Here is a 17,231-nt window from a genome sequence, read left to right on the forward strand (position 1 = left end):
GCACATGGACCATACAGTAGACCTGCAGGTCGCCGTTTTCCTTTATGTCTCTCAGAAGTAAAACCCATCCAGATGTGAAAGGCAGTTCATGCTGTACGTTTCAGGTCAGCTATGCATATCTTTTTTTTTTTTTTTAAGATCCTTAGTTATAAATGGCAGCCCTGTCATGAATTGCTGTGATCCACAGCGGAGATGCCAAGACGGGGTCACAAATGTCTGAGTGAATCCTCTGGAGCTTTTTAAGGTTCTGTATTTTTTATTCACTTGTGCTCGTATGGTGATGCATTTTTTTATTATTGTTATAATCTTGGCCATATCTGTAGAGATAAAGTATGGAGCGTTTTGATCTACCCATCACGTAGTCGTGTCAAGGTGTTTGGAAGTCATAAGTGAAATGACTGAATATATAAATATGATATTACATAAACCGGCAGCCCATGGGTGAGGACACCAGTGCAATGTGTCATCTTGTTATCAAACAGCACAGCGGCAGCAGGACGGACGGACACCGTAGCTTCCGACTGTCTGCGCGAAAACGGTTTCCAAACACCATTCCGCTCCGCTTCCTTGTGCACAAAGTTTTTTTAATAGGAAGTGCGTTCTGATTCACGTTCCACTTCTGCAAATTTTAATCCTGGTATGATCTGTCCAACCACATGGTCGCCGATTTAAATAACTCAGAGCTTAAATAAAACGTTATGAGTAACCCTTGCCAGATCTTGCCACATAACTCCCCCCTTCTCACCTCTACCACTCTCCAACACCATAAGGTCTTTAAAAATCAGCCATTTAGTTAGACAGGATGTGAAATAAAAAATATAATGTAAGAATGTGAATCAAACAGGAAATGTGATAAGGAAAGGGAGCATCCACTTCCATACAAGAGCACACTAATTGTACTTATTATATGCCAAAGGGCTTTTGTCAGTGAAACCTTATTAATTCAATAATGTCACTATCATATTATGTCATTAGAATTGGAATATGTAGAGCATGTTTTCAGTGTGAATGGAAAACTGAATGAGAATCTTTTTATTTACAGGAGGCAACTTGAGTCAAAAGATTTTCAGCTGTCACGTACAAAAATGGGTCGTTAAATCGTTTGTTCGACAAAATCTATTTGCTCCACATTCCATTCCACGTCTAATTGCAGTATAGTAATTTGTAATTACTCTGAAATGTCCCTAAAATGTTAAGACATTACACTATACAAGTCGGACGGACACACCACTAAAGGCCCCCAAGAATGTTAACACACGGTACAAACGCAGATGTCTAACGCACACATCTCCTCTCTCCCTGTTCCTCCAGACCAAGGCTGCAAGCCCAGAGGAAGTTTGCCCAGTCACAGCCCGGTTCTACCAGTGCTACTCCAGTTAAGGTGCTGGACGCCACGTCCTCGAGCCCTAACCTTCCTCTCAGTGATCTCACCAAGTGCAAACCCAAAACAGAGGACTTCCTCACCTTCCTCTGTCTACGAGGTAAGTCACGCTTCTAGCGTCACGCACCTTCTCGGTAACGTGTGTCGGGGGTGACAGGAGTGGTGAGACGGGTGCTGCAGATGCACCTGTGTTCCGTTGTTGATTACAGCGCCGGATGCCGTCCCAGTTGCACCGATCAGCTTTCGGCTTAAGGACACCGTGCCTTCTGAATCTGTTTAACCTCAGTCCTGTCCGTCTCACAGGCTCTAAGGGCCAGTGGTTTGTTTTTGTGGCTTTTCTGATTATTTACATGGTGAAGCATTGGAATGTCCTTGGTCTTCTGACGCCCCAGTAGAGGCAACATCTCCCCAGCAGACTGAATTCTGGGTCAGATCCACTGGAGGACTGGGTTTAGTCCCACCATGTGATCAGACTTGTCCACATGTTCACATGCATGGACACACGGGAATGAAATCCAGGATGTCCACCACAGTCAGTCCAGCACAGTCAGTTCAAGTCCAAGTTAAGGTTGTTGAACTAAGAGACATGAGGAGAATACCTGTAACTACAGGGGCCCGAGGGCCAATCCTCACCTGTAACTACAGGGGCCTGAGGGCCAATCCTCACCTGTAACTACAGGGGCCCGAGGGCCAAACCTCACCTGTAACTACAGGGGCCCGAGGGCCAAACCTCACCTTAAATGTTCCCCATCATTCCTGCTTCTCCAGGAGCGTCAAGTCAGAACAAACATGGCAGACCAGATTGAATTATTCCCCTGCTCCTTCGCACACATGTGCAAGTGTACACACACATGCGCACACACACACACACACAAACACACACAGGCGCACACACAGGCGCACACACAGAAGGCTATAAAGACAGAAAGCAGACTGATTAGATTTGCCCAGGACTATTGGCTGAGGGCAAAGTGGGTTAATGGATTTTCAGACATGAAGGATGTAAATGAGGGCACCTTGCCCCGCCCTCGTGCACACGCCTCCTCCTCGTGCACACGCCTCCTCCTCATGCACACCCCTCCTCCTCGTGCACACGCCTCCTAGGGGCCCTATATAGAAGAAACAGTATGAGCTATAGTGTAGATATTACGGATGTATATTACATGAATTACTTCTTCTGTTTCTAGCAAGCAGGCTCCTTTAGTTAGAATTAGCATAATTGTAATGAGAACGAGTCAGAGATCTATCATTGTACCACTTAGCAGCACACGCTTCTAGTGGACATCCATCACAGTGCTGAGGACTTATGTGACTTTTCCTTCACATCGGTGACAGCAGTGTGGCTCCAGCACTGGCCTGTGGATAAGACCCTACAGACAAGGTCTTATCTCCTCCCATCTTCTCCCAGGCCTCTGTGCCCTACAGACAGGGTCTCATCTTCTCCCATCACAGGCCTCTGTGCCCTACAGACAGGGTCTTATCTTCTCCCATCTTCTCCCAGGCCTCTGTGCCCTAGAGACAGGCCCCAAGCGTCTGTTATCTATTATTGACCACCAATATGCATTTCCATTCAGTTAAGGACGTATTTTAAGATCACGCTGTTATTTTTTGTGGATCATTACGGAGCCCAAGGGGAGGCGTTGGGCTTTGGATCTGAATTCACTTCCGTTCCTATTTTTATCAGAGCAGCCTTCTTCCCATGGACACACACACACACACACACACACACACACACACACACACACTATAGCACAGACTGCTTGCAAGCACTTACTGACCCTGCTGCAGTTAAACGCCTGACGAGGGCATGTGCTGAGCTTCTGAACAGTCCCCGCCATTATGAGCCCCGGAGCCTTCCGGAAGGATTAGGAGCGTAAGTGGGTGAGGGGAAACCGAGGCCACTCTGCCATCTTGACCCGCTGCCCCCTCAGTGCTGTCTCTAGCCTCAGGCACACACAGAACAAAGAGAACCAGAAAGAAAGAGAGAAAAGAGTTCTAAAAACATGGCTACGAGATCGACAGGGTTTGAGGGTAAACGCGTCAGTTGGTGATTACCTAGATACCATCCGAAGAACATAAGTGCTTTTGGAATGTTACAACAGATGTTATCAAGTGTTCGATGTTGCAACCACAACGTTGTTTCTGGCACCACCCCCGAATAAAATGCCACAACGCTACGCTTGCGCACACCTTCAGCGTCTTCCCGTCGAGATGTTGGGTGTAGATGTTAGATTGACTTTATTTTGTCACTTGTCCTGCCGGTCCCCTCAGCCATGAGCTGTTTAGCTCCGCCCCGTTTTACTGCTCCGCCTCCCACTTCCTGTCTGAACCCTCACCTCCATCTGGTCCTGCGCCCCCTGCGCTCACGCCGACCTTCTGCTCTCTTTTCCTCTCCGCTCAGGTTCTGCCGCGTTGCCCAGCAACATGAAGTACTTTGGCACCGCTCAGGGTGATGAAGATGCGGACGAGGAAGAGGAAGACGAGGAACAGAGGGAGCTGGCTGCTGGCAGCGCCCCGGCTTCCTGTCACACAACTCCGCGCAAGAGCAAAGCCCCGGGCCGAATCACTGCCAACGGACACGGTACTGCTCGCAACGCTCCACGCGCCAGACCCCCCCACACACACACACATACACACACGCACGCACAAACTCACACACACACACACACAGACACACACACACAGACACACACACACACACACACACACACACACACACACACACACACACCCCTACGCACTGCCTGGGCACATTTTTTATTTATATTGTATTAAACTTCTTATTATTTGCCTATTTACAGTTTTATGCTCTATTTCTCATAAGCAGGAGTATCGGAGTTCGGTATATTATTCCGGGTCGGTAATAAACAGAGCAGGTATTTGGTCCCTATTTTAGGACCCCGGCCAGGTGAGTTATGACTTTGCCTTCCCCCACACCATGGAGTTAATGGTCCGAGTCTATACACAGCACTCTGTCAGATTGCCTACATTTGCTGTATGCTGCCCATACAACAGGAGCATTCACAGTCCCGTGTACATGAACCCCAAGATGGACACGCACACCCCTACGCTACTGTACACATTTTTCGAACTTCATGAGATCTGTCTGGGGTGCTCATCTCGTTGAAATGATTGTCAGTTCAGAAGGAATGAGGAAACCTCATGAATATTCATCATCAGTGAAGGACAGGGGACCTAGTGGTCATGCACTCTGTTTCCAGTATGAAACACGGTCACACTCCCCACTGGCTCCCATTTCTTGCCCTTTCTGGCGTGTAACCAGACGCGGGTGCCTGCTCAGCACAATGGCCTCCGTAACCCGACACCGGCGTCACCCGATCCTCCTCTACGCGTTAATCCATGTCAAAGGGGCTCCGCTCCGACCGCAGCCTGTCTGCACAGACCCTCCGTCTCGCCCGGGGCTCAGCGTCGAACCCCATTTTAGCGGTGCCCCGTGCGAGGCACACAACGCTCCTGCTCTCCGACACACGGAGACGTTCTTTTGTCATCGGCGTTGTCGAGGTTGTTCGTTTTTAAATCTGGATCGTGGCCGCCGTGATTGGCGTCGCGACTTGTCGGGAGACGGCCCGGCCCGGACTCGGACCCGACTCGGTGGCTCCTGCTGGGCCTGGTGTCTGCAGTGCGGGAACCGCACGGCCAGCCCTGCCTGTGAGCGAGACTGGGCGCAGAAAAAGAGCTCTGTGTGAAACCTTATGAAACCAGGAGTCATGTTGGTTTGCCATGTTTCCTAAAGCGACGCGAGACTGCCTCCCCTCTCTGTTTGGAACGCCGCCCCGATCTAAATAAGACACTTTTATGCATGTTGTTGGCTGAGGTCCAGCTAGTACGGCTGATAAGTTGGCCCCAGGAGAAAGCTACAGAGCAGCCTTCATTTAGAAAAGTACCCCCAAAAGAGTGTCAGTATTCATTTTGATATTTTTACAAAACCCCATGTACGATCTGTTCTGAGATCAGTTACAGAATGGCAATTGAGTTGGTGGTGGCTGGAAACTGGCGACCCTTTATAGCTGCGTTTGTCAAACTGCGAGTGGCCGTATTTTCTCTAGGAATGTTTGGAAAGCTGCGGTGGTTAGTGCGTGAATAAAGAAATATGTGTAAGGGTGAGAGAGTGATAATAATCACAGCATCCTCCATTTCCATGTCTCTTCTTCCATGCTTTAGTGCATTAGCCTTCAGCACCTTAGAGCTCATCAGTATCCTTCACTAGTTCAGTGGTCATCAGTAGCCTTCAGTAGTTCAGTGCTTATCAGTAGCCTTCAATAGTTCAGTACTCATTAGTAGCCTTCATTAGTTCAGTACTCATCAGTAGCCTTCACTAGTTCAGTGGTCATCAGTAGCCTTCATTAGTTCAGTGATCATCAGTAGCCTTCATTAGTTCAGTGGTCATCAGTAGCCTTCAGTAGTTCAGTGGTCATCAGTAGCCTTCAGTAGTTCAGTACTCATTAGTAGCCTTCATTAGTTCAGTACTCATCAGTAGCCTTCACTAGTTCAGTGGTCATCTGTAGCCTTCATTAGTTCAGTGGTCATCGGTAGCCGTCAGTAATTCAGTGGTCATCAGTAGCCTTCAGTAGTTCAGTACTCATCAGTAGCCTTCAGTAGTTCAGTGGTCCTCGGTAGCCTTCATTAGTTCAGTGGTCATCAGTAGCCTTCAGTAGTTCAGTGCTCATCAGTAGCCTTCAGTAGTTCAGTGCTCATCAGTAGCCTTCATTAGTTCAGTACTCATCAGTAGTCTTCAGTAGTTCAGTGGTCATCAGTAGCCTTCAGTAGTTCAGTACTCATCGGTAGCCTTCAGTAGTTCAGTACTCATCAGTAGCCTTCAGTAGTTCAGTACTCATGTAGGCCTGAGATAACTGCAGTGTCCGAATGCCTGTGGACTCCTCAAATGTTTCCATCAGTGCATTGGTCTCTGTTGGTGATGATTTCCATGTCAAGGCCATTAAACCAGAAATCTGAGCAGTCTTATGTAAACTGCAGTGATAGTGAATACACGGTCCTTTATTTCTACCTTGCGATTTAATAACAAGAGTTATAAAGAAGTGGGATTTCCTGAGTCAGGCCTGAGACAGTGAGGCTCTGTCATGCCTGGTGCACACAGTCAGACGGATTAGCTCTGTTCAGTTCAGCAGTGAAGCACTGAATCTGTATTGGTTCCAGATGACGAGTGGAATCTAGACGTCTAATTGGCCGCATTATCCCTTAGCTACACTTACCTGAAACGGAATTTGTTTAGCTAATTCCAGAATTTTAAACAGCTTTCTTAACCCAGATCACGTAAAGTTGTAAATGTTCCCCATATGTTTCTATACTTAAAAATGAAAATTGTGGACAAAATCTGCGTCAAGATCGTGAGGACCCCTCCCTCCTAATGCCCGGCGCTCTCTTTCCCCCCACGTGTGGCAGTGTTTAACGGGCACACGCGGGCGGCGGCCGAGCGGGAGGGCGGCCTGAGGGCTCACGGGAGAGACGGAGTCCCAGCGAGGGAGCGGAGATTGGGAACGCCGGCCAGGGCCTCCACCACACACAACCTACGTCCCAGCAAGCCAACGCTGGAGCACAAACAACAGGTACCGCAGGGCGCCCGCTGGGTGAGAAATGCGCTGTGTAATAACTATTTGTCCATAACGAAATCATTCATTTCTAGTTCGAGCACTTTTGTAATTGGCAAGACCCTGAGGTTTTACGTGTGAGTGATCTTAGCAGGTCGCGTTAGATTGTGCTTTAATTTACGGCCTGATGTATTAAACAGCAGAAGTCAAATCTATTATAACACGACTGATATGCCATAGCAGACATTTCTCTCCATGGTGGATTGTGGTTTCTTGGCCCACTCATACTATGCCAGATTTCTGAGGGGGCAGAGAATGAGACAAGGAGAGACATATTGTCTTTTCCTGATGCTGTTAATAGGATAACTTATCCTGTCCTATGTAATTTGTCACAGACATTTGTTTCAGTATATTATATATAGGACACATTGCTACTTTTAAAATTGTAGTTTTGGATGTTTTATTGAAGTGACCAAATGTCACTTTGGCACAGTCATTTTCCAGCAGGGAAATTGACATGTCTAACAGCTGCACTATTCGCAGTAATTGATCTGGAACAGTTTATCATTGGACAACTTGAAGTCAAGCAGAGAAGAAAAACACCTCTCATAGTGGATCTATACGTGCCTCTGTGTGTGTGTGTGTATGCACACATGTGTGTGTGAGAAAGAGAAAGAGAGAGAGAGAGAGAGAGAGAGAGAAAGAGAGAAAGAAAGAAAGAAAGAGAGAGAGAGAGAGAGAGAGAGAGAGAAAGAGAGAAAGAAAGAAAGAAAGAGAGAGAGAGAGAGCGAGAGCACAAGAGAGTGAAGTTTCCTGCTGTCCTGCCAGGGCTTCCTCAGGCCCAGCTGAGCGGCAGACGGTTCAGGTCAGCTGCGAGGCTGCAGGCCTATAGCAACACGTGATGTCACCGCCGCTCTGCCCAACCCCCGTCTCTGCACACGGAAAACCAGTTTAGAGCGCTGGAGCGAATCACGCTGGGCGAAAAGCACCCTGCCTGAGGTGCACTGCCATAAAGCTGTGTTTATGTGCCGTGCGTGTGGAGATGTCTGTCGCGGCTGACGGCGAGGCCGCCAGGTTTGGCCGAGGCGCATCTCCTTTCCCCTCCCCCACCGCGCGCACGTTTGCAGGCTGAACAATCACTGTACATGGCCCGGCTCACGTGCGCATTCACTCCCAAAAGAGGCGCAGTCTGCCGTCCGTGAGCCCTCTAGTGGCGAAAGTTAGTACTGCACGTACGAAACATGCTTGGGATACACGTTAAATAATGCTGCAGTATTGGTCAGGGGATTTTTTTTGCTAGCGTCTTGTATGTTCATTGAAGGCTTATTTGCATTTCTGAAGCAAAATGAACTTATTTTGATTTCTTCATAAATGACTTAAAGGCAGCTGAGATCTTTCACTTTCTCCTCAGCTCTCGAAGGTGCACCGACCCCAGCGGGCCGCTTCAGCCAACAGCCGCAGGGCGCGGAAGGAAGACCTCCCTCCGGCCCCCTTGACCAAAGCTGTGAAATATCCCAAGGGCCATGTGACGTACACCAAAGCCAGGCTGCTAAAAGAGGCCAAGCTGGAGGTGCGGCCGCAGGGACGGCCCCTGCGTTCGCCGCACGGCCACGCCCACATTCAGCACATCCACTCAGGAAAGGCCCAGGCCGGGCACGGGAGGCCGCAAAAGCAACTGTCCAATGGCTGCTGCTCAAGGCAGGGCGGGCCGGCCAACGGGAGGCCGAGCGCACCGGTCACCGGGCCCAGGCGGGACGGGCTACGGCAGTCGAAGCGACAGCTGGAGACCGTGGACGTCGGGACGACCGAGCCGGCGTCGGAAGTGGAGGTCAAAAAGGTCAAAGTGCAGGTCGTCCCCTTGGATACACGGAGCAGAAGGTTGGCTCAGGAGACGCAGGCAACCAGACCCCAGCGGCCTCGGCGAGCCTCCGCTGGGAAGCTCATGTTCACGAAACAGACACACTGTACGGCCGCGGGGCGAACCAAGAGCGGCCCTTCTACCTCAGCCCAGCAGCGCGACAGGGGCCCCACCAAACCAGCCACAGTCCCCAGACCAGCCCGGCCGCCTAGGCCCAGCGACCCGGCCACGGCCACCCCCCCTCCCGGTCCCCCGGACCGCGCCCACCTAGCCGAACCGCCCTCGCCGGCCGAGCCCAGAGTCGCCCCGGACCCGGAGCGGGCGATGGAGGCGGAGCCAGAGCGGGCGACGGAGGCGGAGCCGGCTCCCGCCTTCCACCCCGGGCCGCGGGAGTTCCAGGACCCGCTGGCGTACGTGGAGGCGGTGCGTGCGCAGGCCCGGTCCTTCGGGATGTTCGCGGTGGTGCCGCCGGCCGGCTGGCGGCCCGAGTGCAAGCTGAAGGAGGAGATGCGGTTCGTCTCGCACGTGCAGCACGTGCACAAGCTCGGCCGGCGCTGGGGCCCAAACGTGCAGCGTCTCGCCTGCATCAGGAAACACCTGCGCGCTCAGGGCATCAACATGGAGGAGCCGCCGCTCATCGGTACGGACCCGCCCGGCGTACCGCACACGTACACCCCACACCCCCTCCCACCCTAGAACCCTAGTTTTGAACGTCCAGCATACCCGATTTACTGTTTCATTTCATTTCATTCTCCAGTGTTGAGAAGCTACCTTTCATTTCCACGCACCGCTGTCCTTCGTGTGAAGGCAGATGCGACAAATTAACTTTGATTTGATTGGTTGATTTAAAAAATAATAATAATAACGCTTTCGGTCTTACTTTAGTCCGGGCATGTGAAACTGAGGACCGGCAGGTCGGTATGCTCTAAAGTCAATATCGGGATTCATGGAGGTAATTAGCTGATAAGTGTGAGCAGGCATGTTGAATCAAGGAGTACTAAACTCAGCTGCAACCCTTCAGCTGTGCTGTTTGACACACGCTTCAGGCGCTTCAGATCAAACGGCCTCCTCAGATGTGTTTCATTTCTTAGTCAAGATCCTTGCTATGCCTCTTACAGTTGATTAGGTCCATATATTCGCTGCGGCCACAATAACAGCTACGATAATAAAAGTAGCACGCTGTGGTTAACAGTGGCCCATTATGCTGCTGTGCTTAGAGATGGCCGGTTGTGGTTTACTGCCCCTATTTTTAGAACAGTTCTGGAGTTTTGGAATAATTCTAGAATCCCTAATGATCCGTGTCACGTGACCTCCACTGGTGTCTTGCACAAACTCCCCTTTATGGCCACATGTTTCTGTGTCTGTAACTCGTGGAGCACAATGGCCGCCTGTCCTCGTTTGGCCTGTGCGAGATCCGAATAAGTGGGCACTCCTGCTGGCCCTTAAGCCCCTGGCCCACGCACGATGGCGTCCTTTGATTGGACCGCACTGGACGGGGGGGCTGCGTCCCAGCTGACGCCAGGGTCTGGCCGGCTCAATCCGGCCACCTGTAGGCTGAGCTGAAAAAGCTCTGTGTCTGAAGGCCAAGCGGAGGTCTTCTGGAGCTCCACGCTGTCACTTCACGTCAGTCCGGCCCGGCCTGCACCGTCTCAGCAGACACCGGGCCGGCGCCGGGCCTCCGGGGGCCGGCCATACAGAACGAAGAACGCACCAGAGCCGAATTTTCTAGGCGGTCACCGTAGATACAGGGGCCGAACGGGTCAGCCAAGCTTGTTTTCGGTTGATTCGGTCGGCTCCTTGACTAAAACGCTGAAAAATATCAAGTGGAAGAGAAATTCCAAAAGGGACTGACGTGGAGGGGTAGTGAGCTGAAATGAGGATGGGGTGTGTCGGTCACTCAGTCTGCTCCTGTGCTCTCCCGCAGGTGGGTGCGAGCTGGACCTGGCCCGCTTCTTCCAGCTCCTCAACGACATGGGGGGCATGCAGCAGGTGACGGACATGAAGACGTGGGGCCGGCTGGCCGACCTGCTGGGCATCCCACGCTCGGCCCAGGACCGCCTGGCCAAGCTCCAGGAGGCCTACTGCCAGTACCTGCTCTCCTACGACTCCCTGTCTCCGGGCCAGCAGGCCCAGCTGGAGAGGGAGGTGCTGGTGGAGAAGGAGAGTCTGGAGAGGAGGAGCGGCCCGCTGGAGGGACAGGCCGACGTCTCCCAGCACGCCGCCCTGCTGCTGCCCCGCTGCGAGCCCAAAAACGGCCTGGTCAACGGCGCCCTGCACCGGAGCGGCCTCCGCGACCTCCGTGACCTCCGCGGCGACCTGGACCCCAGGTGCGTCCGGCAGAGACGGCAGGAGAAGAAGGGAGAGGACGACTGGGTTCTGAACGAGCTCCACAAGTGCATATACAAGGTAGTGGACACCGGCGTCCTCCGCACATTCCTGAGCTGTTTCCTCGTCTTCGATTTGGAAGTCAGGCCTCATGTTGTGGTGCTGTAACAGGCTGTCAAGTTTTGCTCCCCCCCTGTTTTCTAACTCGGCGTTCATCCTCGCAGGGGAAATCTTTCTCCCTGACGACATTCTACCGGGCAGCCAGGAACACGATGAATATGTGCTTCAGCAGAGAGCCGGATACAGCCGAAGTGGAGGTCTGCTCCGTTCAGCCAAAACACAGTAGAAACCTACTTTTAGTAGACTGACTGCGAAAGAGGGATCTTTTAAATGCTTAATTAAGGCAGCTTTAGCAGAGCTTTTGGTCAGCAGATGGTGGAACGAGGAGTTCCAATGAAAACATAAATAGTTTGCTGGTGATGACATTTCACACTTTTTTGAGGAAACAGTATTTTGTCTCTGTTGGGGGATAAAACTGTTTGGAGAAGAACTCTACTGTTTATTTTCTTATTTTAAATCTTTCCCAGCAAGAGTACTGGAGACTGGTAGAGGAAAAAGAATGCCATGTCGCAGTGCATTGTGGACGAGTGGACACAAAGACTCATGGGAGTGGATTTCCTGTGGGCAAATCTGAGCCATTTTCAAAGTAAGAACCCTAGGCAGCCTTTACCCAGTAGCGATGAGCACATTTCTAATGGCATAAATCTGTGTAAATATATATTAATTTACTGTATTATCACACATTTAACCATTCTGACACTCTTAAAATCCCCAGGACCAATGTTAGTAATGCATTTTTGCATTCAGTATTCATCCAAAACGGCACTTGAGATGCTCATTTGGGGCACAGTTCTGCAGACCCAGAGAGGCTCTAGTGTGACTAGTGTGTCCTTTGCCCCTTTAATGTTCAAAACAACACTGTATTGTTTCCTCAGCTGAAGTGCTTTTAAAGTCATTAAAAAGGAGTACGTAATGCTGAAATCATGCAAGTAGCTTTTAGTTTGTTTACTGTTGCTACGATAACGGCAGTTATGCTAGTGAGGCGATGTCATTTTTAGTGTTATGTCAGTGCCAAGCTCATGGTGGTGCAGAATTCCACAGCGATTTAATTCCTGAGGTGAAGGCCAGTGGAATATCATCACAGTTTATCATTAAGAATTACGTAGTAAAAAGGATTTGACTGAAAGAATGCTTTAATAAAAGTTCAACCTTCCATATCCTTAAGGATCCAGTCAGGAGGCACGCTACGATAACAGGCCTAATGTAGGCTAATACACCATATTAGAATAAGTACTGAATTTAGTAAATGTGCAAATATCCAATCATATCAATATCTAAATGCAGGACATCAGCAATGTTAAACATCAGCATTTTAAATAAACATCTAAGAAGTCACAAAAACAAGTATCTGCTTAAGTGTGTGGGAGTAGGTCTTATGTATGTTAAGTATCTAGGAGTGGATCTTACATATGTTAAGTGTGTGGGACTGAACTTACATATGTTAGATGTTTGGGATTGGATTTTACGAATGTTAAGTGTGTGGGAGTGGATTTCTTTCAGTATTATAAGTGTGAGGTATTAACTCCGTAGCCATGGGCAACATTCTTCCTGTCAAACTGGCAAAGTTAATATACCTGTTGGTCAGGTTCAGTTTGATGTGCTGGATATGTTACGTGTTATCTGACTCTGTCCTTCTCTGTTTAACTCCAGGCATGGATGGAATCTAACAGTGCTTTCCAATAACTCAGGATCCATCTTGCGTCATCTGGGTGCTGTACCAGGTTGGACTGCCTCTTCCTCACCCGACACATTATCTTCATCTATTCTGTCCATCTATTCTGTACACAGCCTGTTCTACATATGACAGAACATAAATTCTATGTAGGCTGTAGTAATGTTACACTTTCGTATTTTAACTTTCCTTGTCATTATTCTTTGGTTTGTTTAGTAATATTTTTTATATTGAATGATTTTAGATTCACCGTGTGTGTAATAGGAGCTAACAGGTTTTGCTGTGCTGGTTGTGTGTGATTGTGAACAGGAGTGACCATCCCCTGGCTGAATATAGGCATGGTGTTCTCTACCTCATGTTGGTCCAGGGACCAGAATAGCCTTCCATACATAGATTATCTACACACTGGTGCTGATTGCATTTGGTAAGAATTTAAATATTTCAGCCGCTAATACTGGAAATAAATTTCTCAGGAGTTTGTTTACTGCTTTTATCTTTTGTTAAAAGCATTTAAAAAGCTCCACTTATGAGTAGAGAGATGATGCTGGGGTTCAGGTTTGAATCCCAGCTGTGTCATGTGCTACTCATGTCTGGCTTTCCCCATTTCTGAAAATAATTGTGCTATCAGTAGAAAGAAAGGATTAAAGGCAGACTGTCCTGACCCATAACCTGAGAGTTGGGTGATGTACGTTTTGTGAATCTTCACAACATTCCCGTCATATCGTTTCCTAGGTACTGTATTCCCGCAGAGGAGAAGTCAAAACTTGACAAAGTAGTACACACACTGCTTCAGGCCAATGGAACCCCAGGGCTGGAGATGCTGGAGAAGAACATTATGGTGAGATGGTGGTTAGATACTGGAGAAGAACATTATGGTGAGATGGTGGTAAGATGCTGGAGAAGAACATTATGGTGAGATGGTGGTAAGATGCTGGAGAAGAACATTATGGTGAGATGGTGGTTAGATGCTGGAGAAGAACATTATGGTGAGATGGTGATAAGATGCTGGAGAAGAACATTATGGTGAGTTGGTGGTTAGATGCTGGAGAAGAACATTATGGTGAGTTGGTGGTTAGATGCTAGAGAAGAACTTTATGGCGAGTTGGTGGTTAGATGCTGGAGAAGAACATTATGGTGATATGGTGGTTAGATGCTGGAGAAGAACATTATGGTGTGATGGTGGTTAGATGCTGGAGAAGAACATTATCGTGTGATGGTAGTTAGGAGCTGGAGAAGAACATTATGGTGTGATGGTGGTTAGATGCTGGAGAAGAACATTATGGTGTGATGGTGGTTAGGAGCTGGAGAAGAACATTATGGTGTGATGGTGGTTAGGTACTGTGTGTTCTGTACATATTCCTCCGAATGACCACTTCTGTTGGGGAAGAGTTCCCACACTGCACCTCTGTTCACCGCCAGGCTTGGAGGGTGAGACGTTACATAAGTAATGTGTTTTGTGAAATTACTTTCATTCATAATTAGCACATTACATATTAAGTCATATTAATTATATATTATAATATATTAAAATGTGTTCCTACTCAAATTGCAGTTTATCATATTTTAAGTTTGACAGGTACACAATTCACCACTGAATATTTAGACTTTCAGTTTTCAAATACAGCGTGGCAACAGCACCACACTTCACTTCCTGCTTTGTTCTACTTTCTTGCATTGAAGAATCTTTGTTGCTTTTCTCAAATCGACTAATACTACCCCCCAAACACACTGCATAATTAGTAGCTATGTTTATGGTAATGACATTATTATTTGAACGGCCTAATAGATGTGAAGGACTGATGCGTTACTGAATCGACTGCTGTCCTCTCAGAAATAACGTGACCTCATTACACGCGGAGGCCGCTTGGCTGCACTACAGTGAAGCTCTAGAGCGCTTTGCATTTTATTACGATATCGACAAAATGACCATGAAAATTTAAATGCCAATAAAAACAGAACCTTCTCTTTCCTGTTTCTCTAACCTGCTTCCCTCTGACATACGTTCAGGTTTAACGGAATTACACTGAAAACAATGTTTGATTTATAAGATTCGAAAAGTTAGAAAATTCCCAAATACTTTTTACACACACGCAGGACTTCAAGAGCCTTTACATTTATATCATTTAACAGATGACTTTGTCCAAAATGACCTTTTTATGACTGGGTACTGGTAGGGGTTGAACTGGAAACCTTCTGATAACTAGTCCAATACCTTAAAAGCTGAATGACCCCAAACCTTTGAGTGGACGTACGTATAGCTCACTGTTGATTCCGCTGGTTCTCACAGATCTCTCCAGAGGTGCTCCGTCGAGAAGGGGTGAAGGTGCACCGGACGGTGCAGCGCAGTGGCCAGTTCGTGGTGTGTTTCCCTGGGGCATTCGTGTCCAAGGTGTGTTGTGGCTATAGTGTGTCTGAGACAGTGCATTTTGCCACACCTGAGTGGATGACGCTGGGCTATGAGGCAGCCAAGGTGAGTGTCTTTCTTAAAGAAGACAGGAGAACAGCTTTTAGCGAGTAAGCTAAATGCGAAAGCGCTCGGGCCTATTTTGCGTTTGACGGGGCCGTCGTCTTTGTTCGCTCTCGGCACGGGCGCTCGCAGCCTCCTTCTCTTCTGTCTCACCTACCGGCCACGGCTGCTTTGCAGGACTTGAAGAGGAGGCGCATAGAGGAGCCATTCTCCACAGAGAAACTGCTCTACAAAATCGTCACGTTGGAATCCAAACACGAAAACAAGCATCTTCTGAGTGAAGCATCCTCTCTTATCGTAGATCTCAGGTGGGCTGGTACCTGGTCGATCTGTTTGCATGTATAAACGAGATGTAGACAACCCATTAATCCAGAGGATCTGTAAGAAAACGTTCCACACAAGATAAGGGCATTCCTTTTTCAAATTCAAATTGCTCTGTGGAAGTTTTAACCTGTTGGGACTGAAACCCGAACACAAGTCCACTGTGGTGGGTGATGGGACGGTCAGGGACTCAGACGTCTTGTCTCGCCTGTGGACAGGAACACGGAGATTGGTCAGCGGCAGGAGCTGTTCAAGGCCGGACTGCGTCTGTCTGCCCGCTACGGCACGCAGCCGGACGCCCAGTCCGCCGTGGAGAGGAAGAAGGCGCCCCGCTCACGCCTCACCGAGGACACGGCGGACCGCCGGTGTCAGGTGTGCCAGCACCTGTGTTACCTGTCCATGGTGAGTCCGCACTGTGGTGGTGGTGGCGCAGGAGGGCCACGCACCATCTCAGCTCTGCACACGCGTGTTTGCACACTTAAGCCTCACTGAGCTCTCAAAGGCCCCGATAGCTTTACTGCTCAGAAAACTCAGTCAGGATGAGATGGACTGACAGACATGTTTGTTGCACCCCTGAAGGGCGTGGCCAGCCTCAAAGGGTGTGGCCAGAGAAAAAGTTCTCCTCGGACTCCGCCTCACTGACTACAGCTTCGTTCCCAACAGGTGGTTCACGAAAGCGACAACGTGGTGTTCTGTCTGGAATGTGCACTGCGCTACATCCAGAAACGCAGGTCCCCTCGAGGTCTGAAGATGATGTTTCGTTACACCGAGGTAGGACACCGCGTCGCCGTCTGAGGACTTACCGTATGACGACATGTGTGTTTCCCTTCTAATCAAGGCTCGGTTCTGATCCATTTGCAGGAGCAGTTGAACGGGTTGCTGAACGGGGCGTGCGGGAAGGCTTCGGACAGGCCCGGGGACAAGCGCAAAGGGGCCTGTCCCTGCCCCCCACCAGCAAAACGAAGCCCCAGAAACAGGAGCCAGGTCCCCCTCTCACGCTTGAAGAACTCTTCCCGGTCATGACCAAACCGTCAAAAACCATCCCCCCCTCCTCTACGTCACAGTGCAGACAGGATGTTCCTGTCTACTACATGTCTGCCAACATGGTTAGAAATACTAGTACGTCAGAGCTAGCGTGTAGAAACACACTTACGTGGCGATATCGTATTAGGTATACAGTTACTAGCAGGAGTCGTCGCAGCGACATGAATGTATCGGGGGTAAAATGTAACACACTGTGCACTCACGCACACGTTACGCCGTACGTATCATGTACAAACTCGCTAGGGCCATCTGACAGAAGACAGACCACGGAGGCTGCTCACGCACGGAAATCGGAAATCTTTTTGCACTAGTATTGAGATTGTTTTGTTTTTTTTAGGGACGTTTTTGACTTGTTTCGGCGTTCAATCAAATATAAATACACATATACATAGATATGAATAATATATCCTATACTGTACCTACCGTTTGTGTTGAACTGGTGCTGTAGTGTCACATCTACCATCTTCCTGGCTTTG

At 49.1% G+C, this 17,231-nt stretch overlaps 1 protein-coding gene across 2 annotated transcripts in view; it reads left to right on the forward strand.

Annotated features, from left to right (window-relative positions):
* jarid2a (jumonji and AT-rich interaction domain containing 2a) overlaps positions 1-16,779 on the forward strand; it is a 31,540-nt gene extending 14,761 nt beyond the window's left edge. Inside the window, exons 4-18 of one of the 2 annotated variants that reach the window (XM_076970205.1) lie at positions 1,312-1,481; positions 3,783-3,962; positions 6,803-6,966; positions 8,360-9,446; positions 10,731-11,212; positions 11,356-11,448; positions 11,719-11,837; positions 12,902-12,972; positions 13,233-13,347; positions 13,656-13,761; positions 15,211-15,393; positions 15,568-15,698; positions 15,930-16,113; positions 16,375-16,482; positions 16,573-16,779. In XM_076970205.1, the coding sequence (XP_076826320.1) occupies positions 1,312-1,481; positions 3,783-3,962; positions 6,803-6,966; positions 8,360-9,446; positions 10,731-11,212; positions 11,356-11,448; positions 11,719-11,837; positions 12,902-12,972; positions 13,233-13,347; positions 13,656-13,761; positions 15,211-15,393; positions 15,568-15,698; positions 15,930-16,113; positions 16,375-16,482; positions 16,573-16,734 (3,355 nt within the window). In that variant the 3' untranslated portion in view covers positions 16,735-16,779. The remainder of the gene's footprint in view (positions 1-1,311; positions 1,482-3,782; positions 3,963-6,802; positions 6,967-8,359; positions 9,447-10,730; positions 11,213-11,355; positions 11,449-11,718; positions 11,838-12,901; positions 12,973-13,232; positions 13,348-13,655; positions 13,762-15,210; positions 15,394-15,567; positions 15,699-15,929; positions 16,114-16,374; positions 16,483-16,572) is intronic. The other variant, XM_076970206.1, reaches the window with a different exon arrangement.
* The last annotated feature ends 452 nt before the right edge of the window (positions 16,780-17,231 follow it).

The sequence above is a fragment of the Brachyhypopomus gauderio genome, chromosome 13, assembly GCF_052324685.1.
Source record: "Brachyhypopomus gauderio isolate BG-103 chromosome 13, BGAUD_0.2, whole genome shotgun sequence".
Lineage (NCBI taxonomy): Eukaryota > Metazoa > Chordata > Actinopteri > Gymnotiformes > Hypopomidae > Brachyhypopomus > Brachyhypopomus gauderio.